Here is a 17,591-nt window from a genome sequence, read left to right on the forward strand (position 1 = left end):
AATATTCTATAGAGTATATGTACATTTTCATTTACCTCTTGTCTGTCTAAGGCTATTAGGTTGTTCCTATTTCCTAGCTGTTGTGAATAGAACAGCACTGCATAAGGCTGAGCAAGTGTCTGTGGAGTCCTTTGTGCACATGCCCAGGAGTGGTACATCTGGATCACATGGTAGTCTGGCTGCTCAGAATCACTGAAAGGGCAACAGGAATTTACCCTCCCTGGTTTGGAAATAAGTTCCTACCCCTTTGTTTCTCACCATGTGATTTAACAATTATAACTTGTACAGTAAACTGCAAAGATCTATGTCAGCATTCTGAGCTGACTATAAGTAAACATGTAGTGTGTATGGGGGAGGGGGGAGGACAAGGGGAAGGAACAGTAAGTCATCTCAAAATAAGATTCCCTGAGTACCCATGTGGGTGGAGAAAATGTGAGAGAGTAAAACAGAATAGGTAGGCTTGTGTCCATGAGCGTCAGGATTAAGAATAAGAGCTTTGGAGTTTCTTGGTCAGCCAATCTAGCCCAAGCAGTGATCCCAAGTGTAGGGACAAAAACTAAGGTGATCAGCCATAGGAGATGACACTTGACATCAACCTCTGGCTGCAACATGCATGTATGCACTCATGGGCACACACAGGCACACATGCATACATGTACAAATGCATACAAAATAATTCAAAATCTTTTTTAAAAAAAAGATTAAGACCTTCTACACCATCAATAAAAAATAGATATTGGGAGGGTATGGGGGCTTTGGGGATAGTATTTGAAAGGTATATGAAGAAAATATCTAACAAAAAATATCTTAATTAAAAAAATAGATGTTGCACAAATTCTTGCCTTATCATGGCACTTCTGGATATGATGTTATATATTTCTTAAAAAGCATTGCCCCATAGGGCACTGTAAATTTAGAAATATTTGCAAGGAGCACACACTTAAACATGAGTTTTAAAGGGCAGCATATTCTAGTCTCCAAAACATTTAGCAAATAACCTTTGAGTTCACATGAGCCACCCACACAAAAACCAAAATGAACTACACAGAAAAAAAAAATTGCAAAAGCAACTGTCTGTTGACAACCAGATTTTCTTTCAGCCCTCGAGTTCTGGTCTATAAATAATCCGTGTGTTTCGAGTCTGACCATTGTCTTCAGAGGCCCCTCCTGACATATTCTCAGTTCAGGGTGTCTTAAAACAAATATTAAATGTGTAAATCATGGAAACTATTATGTTTTTAGAGAGCTATTGGAGATATGTGCTTTTTAGATACCCAAAGTGTCAAAATGAAACATTAAGATGATGTATTCTTTCTTTGGAGCATCTGTTTATCTTTTGTGAGATCTCAAGCTTGATAAATCACCAGAGATAAAAACTTCATTTTTAACTTATTGTAAATCCCAAATGCTGAGAAGAAAAATAGTGCTGAGTCTTCTCTATGTGACTTTCCCTCTCTCTCTGCTGATGACTTACAGGGGTTTGTTTGCAGAGAAAACACGAGGCTCTGTTGACTGCCGAGATGATGGCTTTTGCTCAGAAACCTGAGAACTGAAGGGGAAAGGGGGAAGCATGTGTTGTCAGGGTTGATAATTTAACGTGGTTTAATATCTGCCTAAAGTGGCACAGGGTGAAAGACAGGAGAAGACCACAAGGTAATTCAGAGAGAAGTCTTAAGAATATTTGAGTTTTTATTTTTCAGTTTGTGTGTGTGTGTGTGTCGGGGGTCTGTGTTAGTGTGTACCTCATGTATGCAGGTGCCTGGGGGAGTACTAAGGTGTGAGATCCCTGGAGCTGGTGTTACTGGTGGGTGTGAATCATCAGGTATGGATGCTGGCAACTGAACTTGGGTTGTGTACAGTAGCAGCAAGGACTTTCAACTGATGAGTCTTGCTCTTTCTCCAGCCCTTAAAGTAAGGTTTTTACTAGTATCTTATGTGCATATGAAAACTGTGATATGAATATTCTTCTGTATCCAAGAGGACCACACCAAGAAAGTATAGCGATGGCTCTCAGCAGTTCTTACTGTAAACTTAAAGATCATAAATGAATCAATCAATCAACATAATGCCTGGGCATGAATGTTCAAACTCACTGTGCCTCCGTGTGTAAAGAGGTCCCTGCTGCAGTGGTGCCCCAGTGTCTTTCCTTGCCCTTACGCTGTTGTTCTTCAGCCCTGAGCAGGTTGAGATAAATTTAATTGTGTGCCAACCTATTCTAGGCCACAGTTGAGGGGTTTTTTCTGATAACTGCCACAAAGTGCTGTTTTAAGGAGATAGCTTCTGTCCTAGGTCTCAGAGGTTACTAAAGTTCCCATAGCACATGGCCAGTGGCAGCTGTGAGCAGGTGACCTCAGTTTTCCCTTCTCTCTCTTCTTGTAAGAAGCACGCGAGTCATGATAAGGAGCAAAACCAAGGGCATTGCCTCCTGCCACGGGACTAAGATAGCCAGATGTTCTGGAGTTTCAAGTCTCCCACCATTTTCTCAGACCAACAGCTATACAGTGGGCTAGTCTTTACAGCAAAAAGCTATTCCACCTGAATTACTGTATCAAAGGGTTGCAGTCCATTATGGTAGGACAGAAATGGCAGGCCAGCTCTGTCCATGGGGGCAAGAATGTGTGGCAGAAGATGTTCTCACCACAACAGACCAGGAATCACAGAGTAGGGGGTTCGGGGAGGCAGGACCAGGAATTACCTTCAAAACCACCCCTAATGGTCTGTCTCCACTAGCTAAACACAAATCCAAACATTTCTAGAATCTTCCAAAATAGCACCTGGGGACAAAGCATCCAAACAGAGGTCTCCAGGAAATCTTTCAGATTTAAATCTCTCCACTCATGCAGGCTTTGTTCAGGTTGGGATGGAGCCTAGGGTAGTGCATCGCTGTGCCCGGTTGGTTGAGGCAGCCTGCAGTGTTTGTATGCAAGGCTCCGCTGTGGTAACTGTCAGCAGAGCAGTGGTGAAGGACAGGTGTATGAACCCAGCACTGAGTCCAGCAGCAAGAGGGCAATCCAGAGAGATTAGACAGTAAAGGGTCCATCTATCCCTGTCAAAGGAAGAGGACTGAAGTTCAGGGATGGCAGGGAATTATCTTACGCAAACACCTTCAAAAGTGAAATAACACAGTCAAAACCACAAGTAGGGGAAAAAGAAAAGTCTATGTGCTTACTTAGATAAAAACCAGTGCTCACATAGCAGGCCTTTGATGAGAGACTGGCCTTAGATACAGAAAAGAGGAAGGTACTTTATAGAAACTGTAGCATGCCCAGAACCAGTAAGGCTAATTTAAATATCCATTAAAATCTGTTCTATGAGCCATCTTGTGTTTTCCTTAGCCATTCTGTTGGAGAAAGTTGAGGAAAAATGACTAACTACATCTGGGGAAGTCTGGGGCTTGCTTGGGTCAACATCTGGGGACATATTATGCTTCAACCACATAGTGAATTAATGCAGTGGAAATCACTGTGGAAGAGGGTAGTTAAAGGTAGATACCAAAGGTACCAAGGCTGTTGGGATTCTCTTTACGGAGTCACTGGAATGGAGATTGAGTGTTTTCTCAGGATGGCTCATGCAGTGGCTGAACCTAGGACTTTCTGGTGGTTCCCACGGATGCGGGCTGGCCTTGTGATCTGCCTAGCCCACTGTGGGGAAGTCACTGACACGGATTTCAGCCCATGTAGTGAGCAGGCAAGGAACTCTACATGCCCCCAAGCAGCCACACCCAGCATGCCATGTGTTTTTGCCATAACCATGAGGTTGTCCCCCACATGGCAGTGCTGGCAGTCCCCAGGGAGGCCACTCACCTTTCTGTCTCTTCCCTTCCAGTTGCACTAGAGCAGTTCACGACGGCAGTGAGGCAATGTCCCAACAGGGAGGACCAGGCTTTGCTAATGAAGGTAGGTTATCAGCTAAATTCTTATTTCCTTAAAGCCTCCTAGCGTTTTTTGATTGCCCGGAGGAGAGCACCGGTTTTTGTTTTTTTTTTTTTTTTTTACAAGCGGGAGTAAATTTATCATCTCTGAATTTTGTGCTCCACGGGGATACACTTGTCAGTGGCTGGCGGGAGGGTGGCTGGTTAATGAGCACAACCACAGTCTGTGGAACACAGAAGTGACAGGGAAGTGGGTGTCGACAACTAGCAGGGAGCCTACGTGATTCTCAGTGGACCTGGTTGGTTTTATTTAAACTTCTCTGACAGTCTCGATTCTTTCAGCAGATTTATGAGACTTGGCCAAATTCCATGTCTCCGATTTATACTTTTTAATTAAGACAAAGAATCCCACACCTTCCTGGTTGGCCCCATCCTCCCTATCGTCACCAGCGGGAATGCCATACAAATCAGACCACTTGTGTCAACTGTCGAGACAGTCAACTCATGTCTTAGGTTCTTTGTCCTTGAATCGAAAACAAACTCCTTTTCTTCTCAGGAATAACCATTTTATCTCTTCCCTGATGGCATGGACAGAAGTGCGGTATAACCTATATTTAGGGTGTGCATTTAGGAGAGCCGATAAAGGTCAGGCAAACAGCCTGTGCAATCTTAATAAAAACTGTGTCTGAAGGCAAGAAAGCGGCTCGCAAGTGTAGAGACACACGCACGTTTCCACTGATGACTAAGCCTCCTGTTTTCACCTAGAAATGTACATACTGACCTTGAACACCAGTGTTTCCATGATGTCATTTCCATCCTGTGCCTTCAGGAAACCGTGTATACCAGGAGTTGCATTTCTTTACCTAAATACAGTTTCTTTACCAGGTGTCTTCTGACTTGAGAAATGGGTGGGAAAAAAATAGGATGTTACTCTTAAGGGATTTTTCAACTCATTTGCCTAAGGGGTGATATTTTTGGTCTGTCTATTTTTTTTGTTTGTTTGTGTTATTTTTTTAACTTTCAATGATGCTTATTTTATAATAAGGAAGGTCTGCTGATTCCAAGTGTTGAGTTTATCTGGGAAGCCCAGTTCATCTGAGTCCAGGCTGTGTGAGGCCCTGACTTGGCCTGACAGATTTAAGCACATGAGATGTTTTGGTAGTCTGAGGTCTCCCACACTGATGTTCATTCCCTGCTATGAGCTCCATGCCTCAGCCTGTCCTTCCAAGGACTGGTTGGTTTCCTGTGACCTTGAAGCAGCCTTGGTCACAGACACTCACCTTTTATCCATTATCCATTCATGGGTCAAGACACAGAACCTTCGTCCTCTTCCTTTGCATTCTGTCCGGCATCTTCTCTCTCTCCTCTCCTGATCACCTGGACCCCTGTTCAGGGGGAGAGACTACTGGGTTCCATTCCGTCCTGTAAGTGAGCCTCACTGAAACTTATGTGGGCATCTCAGAGGTGTTTTCAGAGAACAGAACCACTAAGCTCAGGAGGCCACACCATCCGGCTACTTCTAGTTGCCCTTGTGGTCATGTGTCTGAGTCCCTCTCTCGATTTCTTCTGAGCTAAGACAAGTGAGTAAAAACAGAAGCTACCTGAAGGCCACCCCTCCTCCCAAGCTGCCTCCTGTTGCCTCTCACGGCTGCACCAGGAGAGACGGCTCCTTTAGTCCACTTGGTTAGACATAAACACTTGGACTTGGGAGAAGGTCAAGCTTTCCCAAGATGTTTTGGAATGTGTGCACCTCTCAGGATTTTGTGTTTTCCTTCATGTTTCTTCAGACTGTATGACCACACTAACTGAGAGAGCTGTCTGTGGGTGTTTTTTACAGTATCTTCGAGATATTTGAGCAGGCCTCATCAAAGAAGTTTCACTGAACAAAAATGTGTGCTTTGCTCATATCTACGAAGACTACTTTGTAATTTTTTTTTCAAGAGATTGAGGTTTCTTTCATGTCACTTAGGAGAGGCCACCATGTGGGTGTGACAGGAATGTGTAGGATTTTTTTGTGGATATGTATAAAAGGATGTAAGAGAACAATAGATCATTTTGAACACTCAATCAGCTGACCCTTGATGTTCACTTTGGTGTACTTGGAGTTTATATGTAGTAAAATTCTTTTGTGTGTACGTGCATGCATGCATGCATGTGTGTGTGTGTAGTTGAGTATTTTGATCGTATTTGTCTCCCTCCCCCAACTCCTCCAAGATCCATCCCCCTTCCCAGCAGCTGTCAATTGCCAATAGCTCCTTCCCTAGGGGTGGGAGCCCAACTGTGTGCCCAACTCCCCTTAACTCCCCTCTCCACACTGGGATTTGGTCTGTATTTGCACAAGTCTTTTGCATGCTGTCACAAAACTGTAGTTCATATGTGCAGCTATCCTGCTGTGCTCAGAAAACACTGTTTGGGTTATCCACTTTCTGGCCCTTACCATCTTCATATAACCTCTGCTACAATGATCTCTGAGCCTTGAAAGGAGCAAGTGTATTATAAATATTCCATTCAGAGCTGAGCATTCCTAAGTCTCTAATTCTCTGCACTTTGGACAATTGTGGGTCTCTATGTTAATCACCATCTGTTGTGAAATAGAAGCTTCTCAAGGCCTTCACCTTCCAGGCTTCCATTCCTCCCTTGGATTATAGAAGGTTGAGAATTCATTGACCTGTATGTTTAATGATAAGTCATTAGGAGTCAATTTAATACTGTGTCCACTTAGAAAATAAATAATAGCAGATTTTCTCACCTAGTACCTGTGACCTGTGTGGCCATAGGCTCTTGGCCCATTATCAGATCTAGTATGAGTTTCAATATATGGAGCAGAGCTTAAATCCAATGAGAAAGTTGTTGGTTACTTACATGATGTTCCTGCCACTATTGCATGCCTTGGCAAGCTAATCATTGCTGTAGCTCACAAAAGTCACAGCTATATAACATTGATGACTACTTTCCTTCTCTAATAGTATATATAAAACTTTCAGAATGATGAAATCTAGCCAGTAGGGATGAAGCATACAGGTTAGGACCAGTTTGATTTTTCCATGCTCATAGTCACAAGTGTGGTTGGTATCTTCAGCAATAGGGTCTTACTGTAGCTTCTGGAGTGTGACCTATAATATTTGAGGTCTATGGGACCTCATGGAACAACAACTCCAAAAATAAGTAACCCATTCTTGGCACAAGACTTTTATTTATTAGACTATGTATCTAGTAGAGACATTGTCACCCTGTTTTGGATTAACTCTATCTTAACTCATTTTATGAGTGATATATATATATTATATATATATATTATATATATATATATAGCATATAATATATATGATATATATATATATATTTCTTTGAAAGATCCCTAGTGTCATTTATCCTTCCCCATATTCCCTCTTCTACCCTGCCCTCTCTTCTCCCACCACAATCTAACACTTCCTATTCATTATTCTTCTTTATACATTGCAATTTTTGACTTCTCCTTACAATAATTTCTTGGGATCCAAACAACAGCAACGAAAACCAAAACATACTTGTCAAGAGTAGACCATGGCCAAGCAGGTGATGTTCCTAGGACAGTGCTCATTCACTGCACTTGGAATGTACTGACTCTTGTTGGGAAACTTGACTTATAATTTATGGTTGTAGAGGAATACACTTTCAACACTTACACATGTGGTAGGGTAGTCCAAGTATATTCCATTTCCATGCATACTGTTGATTCCTCCAGTGGTCCAACATTACTGAAAACAGAGGACAGGTGCTTTAGTCTAACCCATGAAGATGTTCTATACATGCACCTCCAAGAAGACAGAAGACATGAGCAGCGAGAACATACAGCTGCAGCAAATTCAGATACCCCTGGAAGAAACAGAAGCAGCAGAACTCAAGATCGTAGAAGCCAAAGCTTTTGTCCAGGTCAGAATAAGCAACAAGTACCAGAAGGTAAGAGGACCAACAGAGAAGCCCTGCTTCCAATACCTCTTCCTCCCCAGCACCTTAAGAGCACATACAGGAAGCCAGGCTTTGATGGAGTCACAAGACACACTACAGTCTCGCACCGCCATGAACGCTGCCATGCTTTCTGAACCACAGAAACTGAAACCTCTGGAAACCACAAGGCATAAGCCTTTTCTCTCTTAAATTATTCCTGTTGGGCATTTCAGTCATGGCTTTGTGTAAGTAACTAATGCCCTCTCTCAACCAAATAGTCCTACCTTGCCTCTCCAGCTTCTCTCTCAGCACTTGTGAAGACTCTTCGGTCCCCATTCCCACCAGGTTTGTCCTAACACGTTTGAAACATGTCTTTGGAGGGTGACAGACTACCAGTGGTCAGCATCTAGGTGACACTGCATTTGGGCCATCATGTTCTAGTCTGACAGTCACCCCTCCTCACTTTGCTCCTGCACCTCTTGCTCTGACACATCTAATAGGCAGAGTTTGTTTTCCATCTGGGAAGTCAGGAGCCTCCTTGGGTCTAGAACATCTTAAGGCCTTCACCTTCCAGGCTTCCATTCCTCCCTTGGATAAACTAGAAAAGGAAGTAGTGTGCTCATGGGACAGTGACCCTACCGGGGAGCTGCCACTACTCCTAGCTTAGGTGACAAGTGCTGAAGGACACTTGGCTTATGCCATCCCTGAAGCAAGACAGTAGCAGCAAGGCACCCCCTAGCCAGTGAGTGACCAGACTAAAGTCCCCAGCCTGGGCCTGGCTCAGTTTCCCCGCCTAAGGCTAGGACTTGTGAGGGTGAAGATAGCCCTTCCTGTAGGTAGAAGCTGGCATCACAGCACATGGCCCACAGGAAACAGTAAAAAAGAATGAAGCTGCCTGTGGAAATAACTAAATAAACAAACCAACAGGTAGCCAGCAGCTTATCACGTAGCCTTCCACTGCTGCTCCCAAACTGTAGAGCTTTTGGTAGGGCTGCCTAGGAAGTGGTAACCACAGTGTGCTGGCCTGATCCCTGGAGTGCTCTCTGGCTGGGAGGGAAGCTGAGCTGCCTTGTGGTGGGATGGAGATACTATGTTTTAAGGAGACATGATAACCGTCTCTCTTGGTTCCTATCCACCTGGCAGCATACGCGGTGCCCACTGAGGATGGTGGACACAGCTGTCAGGTGTGATGCCTGGGCTGAGCAAACCCACAGAGATCATGGTGAATTTGCAGGGCCAAATGCTTCTGGAAGCTTCTTTAACACCATACCACCCACAAAGCATTAGTGCTGCCCCAGGTGCAAAGAGGAACCTGGGCAGATGTGGAAAGAGGGCCTCCCTCTCACACATTCTCCTGCCACTAAGTCTGGCCAGATGCAACTGTTTTTCCACCTACCAGTGTTTAAGAGACCAGAGACACTGGAACCTTTCTTCAAACTAGAAGTCTTCTAGTTGCAGACACGACCTGACCCTTGAGCCTTCTACATTTACCAAGTCAACCTCTTCCAGAAGCAGGCATTTTCTCCTAGCCTGGTGGAATCCTGTCAGGAGTAAGGGCTTTCACCAGGAACACAATGCCTGTGCCTTCACTTGGAAAGGGCTGTGCTGAGGAGAAAGGAGATTTTCCACATGACGGCTCCACTGCGCTGCCCCCCTCCAGAAAGTTCAGAGGCGCCCAGCAAGCTGGTTGTCTAGTGTCTCTTAAATTGTCATTGTCACAAAGATTCTTTCTGCTTCATTTCTCTCAAAGTTCCCCTTCCCCCACACTGCCTGGCCAAAGAGGAGTGCCTGAGCCATTCAGCATCTAGTATGGGGCACAGTGCTGAGCCTCCACACAGGTGCCCTTTGTGTCCTTTTGTGCTTAGAAGAGACCTTTGGTTCCCAAAGTGTACTCACCAAGGCAACTAAGTCTCCGAGCAGAGCTTTCAGAGGGGACTGTCCCGCCCTGACAGGCTTCTGGCAAGCAGCAATTTGCGCCTGTCAAGTGGGCGAGGTGGGTTTTTCCCTCTTTCCTGACTCTAACTGCTCTTTCTTCCTTTTCTCAATGTGTGTAGGAGGTAGCCAGTTTAAGAACCAAACCTAGCAACCAATGGTTAATCGCAAACACCTCTCCTCAAGCACTAGGCCAAATATGATGTCCTTTCTTCTGCAGGTGGCCCTTTTCAGGCCCAAAGACTCCATCCCTAGTCTCCCATCAGCAAAAGTTTCCCCTTGTCCCTTAAGTCATGGCCCTTTAGGGGCTGTTTGTTGTACAGGCTGAGTGCCCCAAACATGCCCAAGACCACCAGTCAGTCATCTGGGACTGGTCATGGGATTGAGCCTCCCACACAGGAAGAAATGAGCTCTCATCTGAAGCTTGATTGCCTGTCCAAATTCAGTCCAGGATGAAGAGTACTGGTGCGTGTTCTGAGTCCCGTTCATGCCATGACTGGTGTCAGGGACTCTGATGGTGAAAGCCAGCTTTTAGCCACTGTTCTGTTCCCATGGTCTTTTCTATTCCTTGCAACCAAGGGCCACACAGACAAGAATGCATGAGTGACCACAACAATCCTAAGAAATTTTATGTAATGAAAGTTGGCTGGGTTCCTATTATGTGGCTGATAAAGTTTGAAGCCTGGCTCCTTTGCAAACTTTTGTCTCAATGCTTATGCACATCAGAAGGGAAACCGATACTGATGATATAAAAATCAGGGTCAAACCTTGACTCCCAGAAAGAAATGCTTTTCTCTCCTTCTTGTCACTTCTTGTCACTTCTTGTCACTTCTTGTCACTTCTTGTCACTGGAAAACTCCCCTTCATCACACTTGGAGGGCTTCTCACAAGTTAAGTGTGACAAAATTCTGCAGAGATCTGCTTAAAGCACTCCACCAAATCTCATCCCAGTGTAATTTTAATTCTGGAAGTAATCTCTGGTATGGACAACTAACCTTTCAGCTTGTAGGACTTTTAAAGTCAAGGAATAATGGTGGACTATTGGGCCCGGTGACTAGCAGGCAGAAGAGTTATTTCCCTTGCTGTTGTGCATATTTGCTACAATTCCATTTCTAAAGCATCTGTGGGTGCCTGTTATGTGTCGGACTCTGTGCTAGGCACTGGGTGTGCAAATGTCAGTAAGGCAGCCGCTACTTTTGTATAGACCAAGGTAACTAATCAGTGACATCACTGCACCCAAATATGCAAACACCCTGGAATACACCAAGCCCCGAGGAGGATAGACGACCATAGTCAACATGGGTTTAGGGAGGACTCAGAGGAGGAGGTGGCATTGGAGCAAAGTGTCTGTATCTCCACAGGAAATTAAACTTAGGTGACTGTGTGCTCCACAGCACTTATCAGTGTTGTTGACGGGACAAGGTATGTTCTGAGTTTTTCATGTATAGAGTCGTAGTTTAAGTGCACCCATGTGTGATGTGTGCCTTGAAAGCTGATGCACAACAGCAACCCTGACAACTGCCTCCCCGGAGGGAGCCCTGAGTATTCTGTTCCAATCTGCAAATTTCCCCCACCCGACCCAGAGGTGTCTTTAGACAGCATTTAGTGTTCCTTCCTTGGCCCGGAAAAACTGATCTTCTTGAGTGGGTATTGAGGTGTTCTGGGAGAGAATCTAACAAAAGCTGCCATGAGTAGTTGTCCTAGAATTGTTCTGAGAGTGAAGCCTCTAAGCCAGAAGCCAAGGGAGGAGAGGAAGGGGCCTGAGCACTGCAGGGAGAAAGGTAGAAGGGTCTTGTCTGCTGTGGGATTCTACACTCCAACCATCTCCTCACAAAGCTCTCTGCTTAGGAGAAAGGGGCCAATGTCATTCTGTATAACTATCATCAGGCTGCCCATGCCCTTTGTCACCATGGGGACACACACCCAGATGGAAGCGGTTGCAAAGTTGTGTACATCTAACCAGCCCTTGTTAGATTGTTAAACATCTAAATCAATAGCTAAGCAGAAAAGAAGCTAGGTGGCAGAAATCCTCATGTTTGAAAATGTAGCAAGCTGCTCCTCCAAGCATGGCAGGCTCAGCTCTCTGGGGACCTACCCATGCATGCCAGGCACAGGGCCTGTGGCGATTAGGCCTCCTGGCATACTCTGTCCCCCATTTCCTCCATGTACAGATGTACAGAGTAGATTTCCTTTTAAGCTGCAACTTAGAAGACAGGGCAAGAAAACGGCAATCACTTGGAGCAAAGGCGTTTGGTGGGAATCACACACAGGAAGCTGAGAGCAGCATTTAGCTCTAAGAGACAGGGCAGTATGTTGAGGGAAGAGAGCCCGGTGGACACTGCCCATTTTTCAGTACTGAGGATCCAGCCTAGAAGACAGTCACACAGCTGTCCTGTGTCTAGAAGAACACAGATTTCCCAGAAGACAGCTAAAGGGACACTGGTGCTACTGTTATGGGAAAAGTCACACTGGGTGGCTGACAAGGTGGTAAACTCCAGCACTCACAGGAGGCAGCTCACCACCAGTCACATCTGCACCCTGAGTAATAACAGGAATCGTTTGAGAGTTCACGACTTCTGCTCTCTACACCTGATGAACTCTTCCTTTTGTCCTTACTAAATTTTAGTTGCTTAAACTTGGTTGGTTTTATGTTTAACTTTCCATTAAAGAAAAAAAAAAAAAACCAACAGGATGTCAGTTATAGTATGTGGTGGGAAGGGTGAAGGACTAGTTAGGTTTCGTGCTTTCTTCTGCCAGAATCTAGGCAGGCAGCAAAGAGAAATAAAAAGAGAGAGGAACAGAAGGAGGGAAGGGAGGGAGGGAGGGAGGGAGGGAGGGAGGGAAGTGGATTTATATTTTATTTTAATCTCCACCTCCCATATGACAAGGTTTCTTTGTATATAGTTCTGGTTGTCTTGGAACTCGCCTGGCCTGGATCACACAGAGATCTGCCTACTTCTGTCTCCTGAGTGTTGGGATTAAAGGTGTACACCACCACCACCCATCAAAAATGTATTATGTTTAGACTAAAATAGTCCACATGAAGACACCAGCTAAGCAATTGCTGTCCTTTCTCAAAGACTTCTGCTGAAATCTTTCCAACTTTGAGGAAACCTTTCTTCCTTTTCTACTCCTTCTGGACTGTCAAGGACTGGGTGGGATCAAGATAACTAGTATTCTGAGGCCTTAGCCAAGTGGGAAAGGGCAGCTCAGAACGGCCCATCCACAGTGTCTGGTTAATATATTACATTCTGGAAGGGCTTTGTACAGAGCTGAAAACACTAAATGCTAAGACTGGGAGCAATTATTTACACAAGGCTGGCTTGCCTTTCAAAGTAAAAGACCCAGATTATGGAAACAAAACAAACAAAAACAACAACAAAAACCTCAGAGGTATTCATGGCTATTATTTCTGTTAAATGTAAGAAGTCACTTAAAAATAGACACTGGAAGACAGACAAGCTGTAACCCTGGGCATGGAGTGCACATATGGAGTTCTCTGCATCCTCAGAAAGCTTCATATCCCAGAGTTGCCGAAAACAAAATAGAAAGTTAGCTCAAAAACTGGGAAAACCTACCATATACTGCCACAGTGGCATGAGGAAGAAGAGGGGGAAGAGGAGAAGGAGGAAGGGGACAAAGGGTACGAGAAGGAATAAGAGGAGAAAGAGGACAAGGAGGAAGTGGGTGAAGAGGAGAAGAAAGAGGAAAATGAGAAAAGAGGAAAAGGAAAGGAGGAAGAGGAGGAGAAAAGGAAGGGGAAGAGGAAGAGGAGGAAGAAAGAAGGAAGAGGAGGAGAAGAAGAGAAGAGGCCTGCTTACTAAAAGTTCCAAGAAGGAAGCAGTCCATAAAGAAAGTGCCTTTGACATTGGTTCCAGAATCCAGTGCAATAAGACAAGAAACAACAGAATACAAGCTGTATCCTTTTAGACAAGAAAGAAGAAAAGCAAGCACTACCTACATGTGACATGCTTGCTTATCTGTTTAAAAGGCCCTAGCAGCTAGGCCCAACTGGCAGCCACATGCTCCAGGGGGCCTGGGGTAGCTATGAATATACCCAATGCAGAACAGTAAACTCACTTAAATTTCATGCTTTTCAAAGAAATACATAAACTGATTGCACCCTTCTCAAGTATAAACCCTATAGATGATGATGTTGTGTCACAATGTCAAATGGTTGGACACACTCAGACGAGTGTCAAAACAAGAGACAAGGGGGCAAAAGAAGAAAGAAAGAAATTAATTCCTGGAACTTAAAACGGAGTCCACCAAAGCTATAGATACAAGGCCAACATGAAAATATTGATATTATTTTTGGATGCTAGTAATGAGTACCTGGATACTGAATTTTTGAAAGTACCATGTACAATATCAAAAATGAAAAAGCTCATAAATACCTAGTAATAAATCTACCAAAACATGTGTGTGGGGGCTTGGCCATGTGAGAGTGATTTGAAATGCTGGTGAAGCAAATCAAAGTAGATCTATGTAAATGGAGAGACTCATCCCCTAGAGGCTTCTATCCAGTAAATATATAAGTTCTTTTTATCATGATGTGCAGGTTGAACATAACTCCTATTTTAAAATCTCTTATTGCTGGGCACAAAATCATTCTGAAATTTTTAAGTAACGAAAAGCACCTAGAAGAGCCTAAAATGTCGTGAGAAGAAAATGAAGTGGGAGGCATCAGTCAGAACAGTTTCAACTGTTGTAATTAGAGTCATCAAGACCGCATTGTTGGTAGATGCACATGGCTCAGTGGCTCACACCATGCAGGGAAATGCAGAAATATGTGCACAAACAGGGCCACCTGGCTTGTTGAAAAATCAACAGCAAATCCAACAGAAGAAAAGACAGCCTCTTCAACAAATGGTGCATAGTAATGGGAGTTCATAGACAAAATAAGATAAGAAAGAAGCCAGGGATGGTCGAGAACTGAAGATGACAGTAAGCTAAGTTGGGATCAAAATTCCACAACTCTCCATTTTCAATGCATGCAATAGGGGTGTGCTTCTCTGCCAATGTGTGAGTCAGCTTTCTGTGACTGTAACAAATACCCAGACTAAGAAACTTATATAGAAAACAGTTTAGGAGGTATAGTGGTACAGGCCCATCATCCTGAGGGCTGGGGATATAGTTCAGTGGTAAGATTCCCAACACCACAAAATGAAAGGGGAGAAAAGAGGTTAAAGCTCTATTTTGGCTCAATGTTTCAAAGGTTTTGGTCTAGGATTGGGTGGTTGCCCTGCTTTTGGGTGCCTGGTTTGGGAAAGCTGTGTAGTAGAGCAAAGCCATTCATTTTGAGCCAGGATGCTAGGAAGGACAGAAGAGCCCAACTCCCAGTATTCCTTCAAGGGTTTGAACCAATGACCAAAAGACGTATCACCATGACCTACCTCTTAAAAGTTCCAAGTTGGAGTTAAAACCTCTAAGAAACAGGTTTTTGGAGAACATTTAAGAACCAGACTGTCTCAACCAGCCTGCACAGTAAGCTATACAAGGATCCCGAGTGTGTAGCCTAGCATGCATAGCTAGCTTGCTGAATTTGTTCTACATGATAATATCTACAAGGTGGAGAGTGGGTTTGCCAGAGTATGGCAACCTCAGGCTAACTGTGTCACCGGGTTGCAGGAGAACTATCTTCCTATCACCCTCACTTGCCCCGACTCTTCACTAGCTCATAAAAAGATGGTCAAAGTCTCCTTCACGTCTTTCTTTCATCTCCCTGTGTGTGTTGATCTCATCTCCTGTGCTTTTCATTTTCTGTCATCTGGAGACCAGGATGCATCTGCATCCAGACTTATCAGTAAGGCAGACAGAAGGCTGCTGGGGCGCCGGGCGTGGTGGCACACGCCTTTAATCCCAGCACTCAGGAGGCAGAGGCAGGCGGATTTCTGAGTTCGAGGCCAGCCTGGTCTACAAAGTAAGTTCCAGGACAGCCAGGGCTATACAGAGAAACCCTGTCTCGAAAAAAAAAAAAAAAAAAAGAAGAAGAAGAAGAAGAAGGCTGCTGGGGGGCTGTCCCTGCCTTTTGTCAACTCCTGTGTGTTTGATACACCGTGACCCCAGCAGCATGTGGGCTGTCCTGACGAGAAATCACCTCTACTACAGAATATGGTGCTAAAGACAGAGCCAGCCAAAGAGCCACATGAGACTCCATCCCCACCTCCCACTCCTAGAATACCTAGATTGTGACTGGGTTGGGTTTTTTAAAACAGGGACACATCTCCAAATAGTTTGGAAGCTGAACTTTAATTATGAGCAACTTCCTCAAATGGTCAAATAAAAGGACACTAAAATGGACACCACACTGCCTTCCCCTGCTTTGGGGTTAAAAATTATTGTGGCTGCCTTACCTGCGCTCACAGCTGAGACCTGGAGGGGACTCAGTGGGGAACTTGAAAGCTCAGGAGGTAGGCATTGCTCCAGTCCAGCCCAATTTAAGTCACTTTTCTGATATAAGGAATGCCCTTAGAAATCGCAAAGCTGGTATTTTCTTGCTAATGCTGACAGAAATTCCTTAAACCGGGAGATCGCACCATCGCCCATCAATTTTACAAGGCAATAACAGGGATCCCAAGCGGCTAAAGGCTGAGGCCGGAGGCAGACCACTTCATCACAGTGAGAGAACTGGGTTGCTGCTGGGGGAAGCTGTTCTGTACTCACGCTGCTCTTCCCCTGTGTTAATAAGCTTTGTTCATCTTCTCTGACACCACAGGCCAACTAGACCCGTTTGCTTCATCCCCCGGCTTATTATGCAGCCGGGCTATGTATGCAGGCCACCGGCTTGTCATAAATTGCAGGCAGCCCCCTTAGTTCTTCTGTTTCGAGTCCCAGTAGGCCTAGGCTCCTGGGAACCAAGGCTCTCGGAACTCATTGGTTTCACAAAGTGCACATGGGGCCCGGATACTGGCCTGGGCACAGTGGGGCACTCCAAGATGCATGAGCGTTTTGATCATGTTGTGATCAAGGAGTGAATCACGTGCCCAGATAATTACACCAGCAGGCAGATTGTGTAACGGAGGGGAAAAACATGTAGTTGTGAGAACCCAAGAGGCAAGAAGTTATGTTAATGGAGGGGTCCTTGGACAAGATTTAAGATACAGAGAACTTCTAAGAATGTGGACGTTTCAGCTTGGAGTTTGCCATTTCAAAAGAGAGGGGCGTAGGCATGGAATGAGACGTAGAGACTGTGTAATACATGCTCACTCCTTGTTGAGCAATGAGATATGGTCTGAGAAACCCTACGGATCCTGACACACTCAAGAGACAGAGCAAACAGGAGATGAGGCTGTGACTGGCATAAGGGTTTCGCTGTCAGCTGCTTCTGTAAGAGGGAAGACACTACAGATGATGACATGCTGTCTAGTGAGGGTTCAGATCAGTTTATCAAGCATCACAAAACACGCATCATTGTATTGTTAAACCCTTCAACAGTTGGTAGCACCACAGGCGTGTTCTCAGCAATGTCACTGCAAACAGGAGAGACGCTTTGTTCTACAGTGTCAGAATGTCTGCATCTCTGAGGGGAAGTTGTTACATCACTACAATTTTTTTTTTTTTTTGTCTTGAGACAAGGTCTCCCTCAATACCCAGGCTGGCTTAGAACTTACTAGACAGCTCAAGTGGAATAAAGCTATCATTCATCCTTCTGTCTTAGCTCTATCACTTCCATTCTACTCGTATGGGTTCATGGGTGGTCTGTTATAGACTGAAATGTCAGACTTAGAGTTTAATTTTTTTTAAATATGTATTTTTTAAGTTACTATAAAGCCTGATGATTTTGTTCAGGAATTTATAGAACTGTGAATTTTGACACACAAAGATTTATGTAATTTAACCATTCCTAAAATAGTCTTCT

At 44.5% G+C, this 17,591-nt stretch overlaps 1 protein-coding gene and 1 pseudogene across 3 annotated transcripts in view; both read left to right on the plus strand.

Annotated features, from left to right (window-relative positions):
- Positions 1–17,591, plus strand: part of Acoxl (acyl-Coenzyme A oxidase-like) — a 287,456-nt gene that overhangs the window by 243,737 nt on the left and 26,128 nt on the right. For all 3 annotated transcript variants that reach the window (XM_006500273.2, NM_028765.3, XM_011239808.1), the window contains one exon: positions 3,826–3,896. In XM_006500273.2, the coding sequence (XP_006500336.1) occupies positions 3,826–3,896 (71 nt within the window). The remainder of the gene's footprint in view (positions 1–3,825; positions 3,897–17,591) is intronic.
- Gm23101 lies at positions 7,391–7,527 on the plus strand (annotated as a pseudogene).

This window comes from Mus musculus, chromosome 2 (genome assembly GCF_000001635.26).
Source record: "Mus musculus strain C57BL/6J chromosome 2, GRCm38.p6 C57BL/6J".
Classification (NCBI taxonomy): Eukaryota; Metazoa; Chordata; class Mammalia; order Rodentia; family Muridae; genus Mus; species Mus musculus.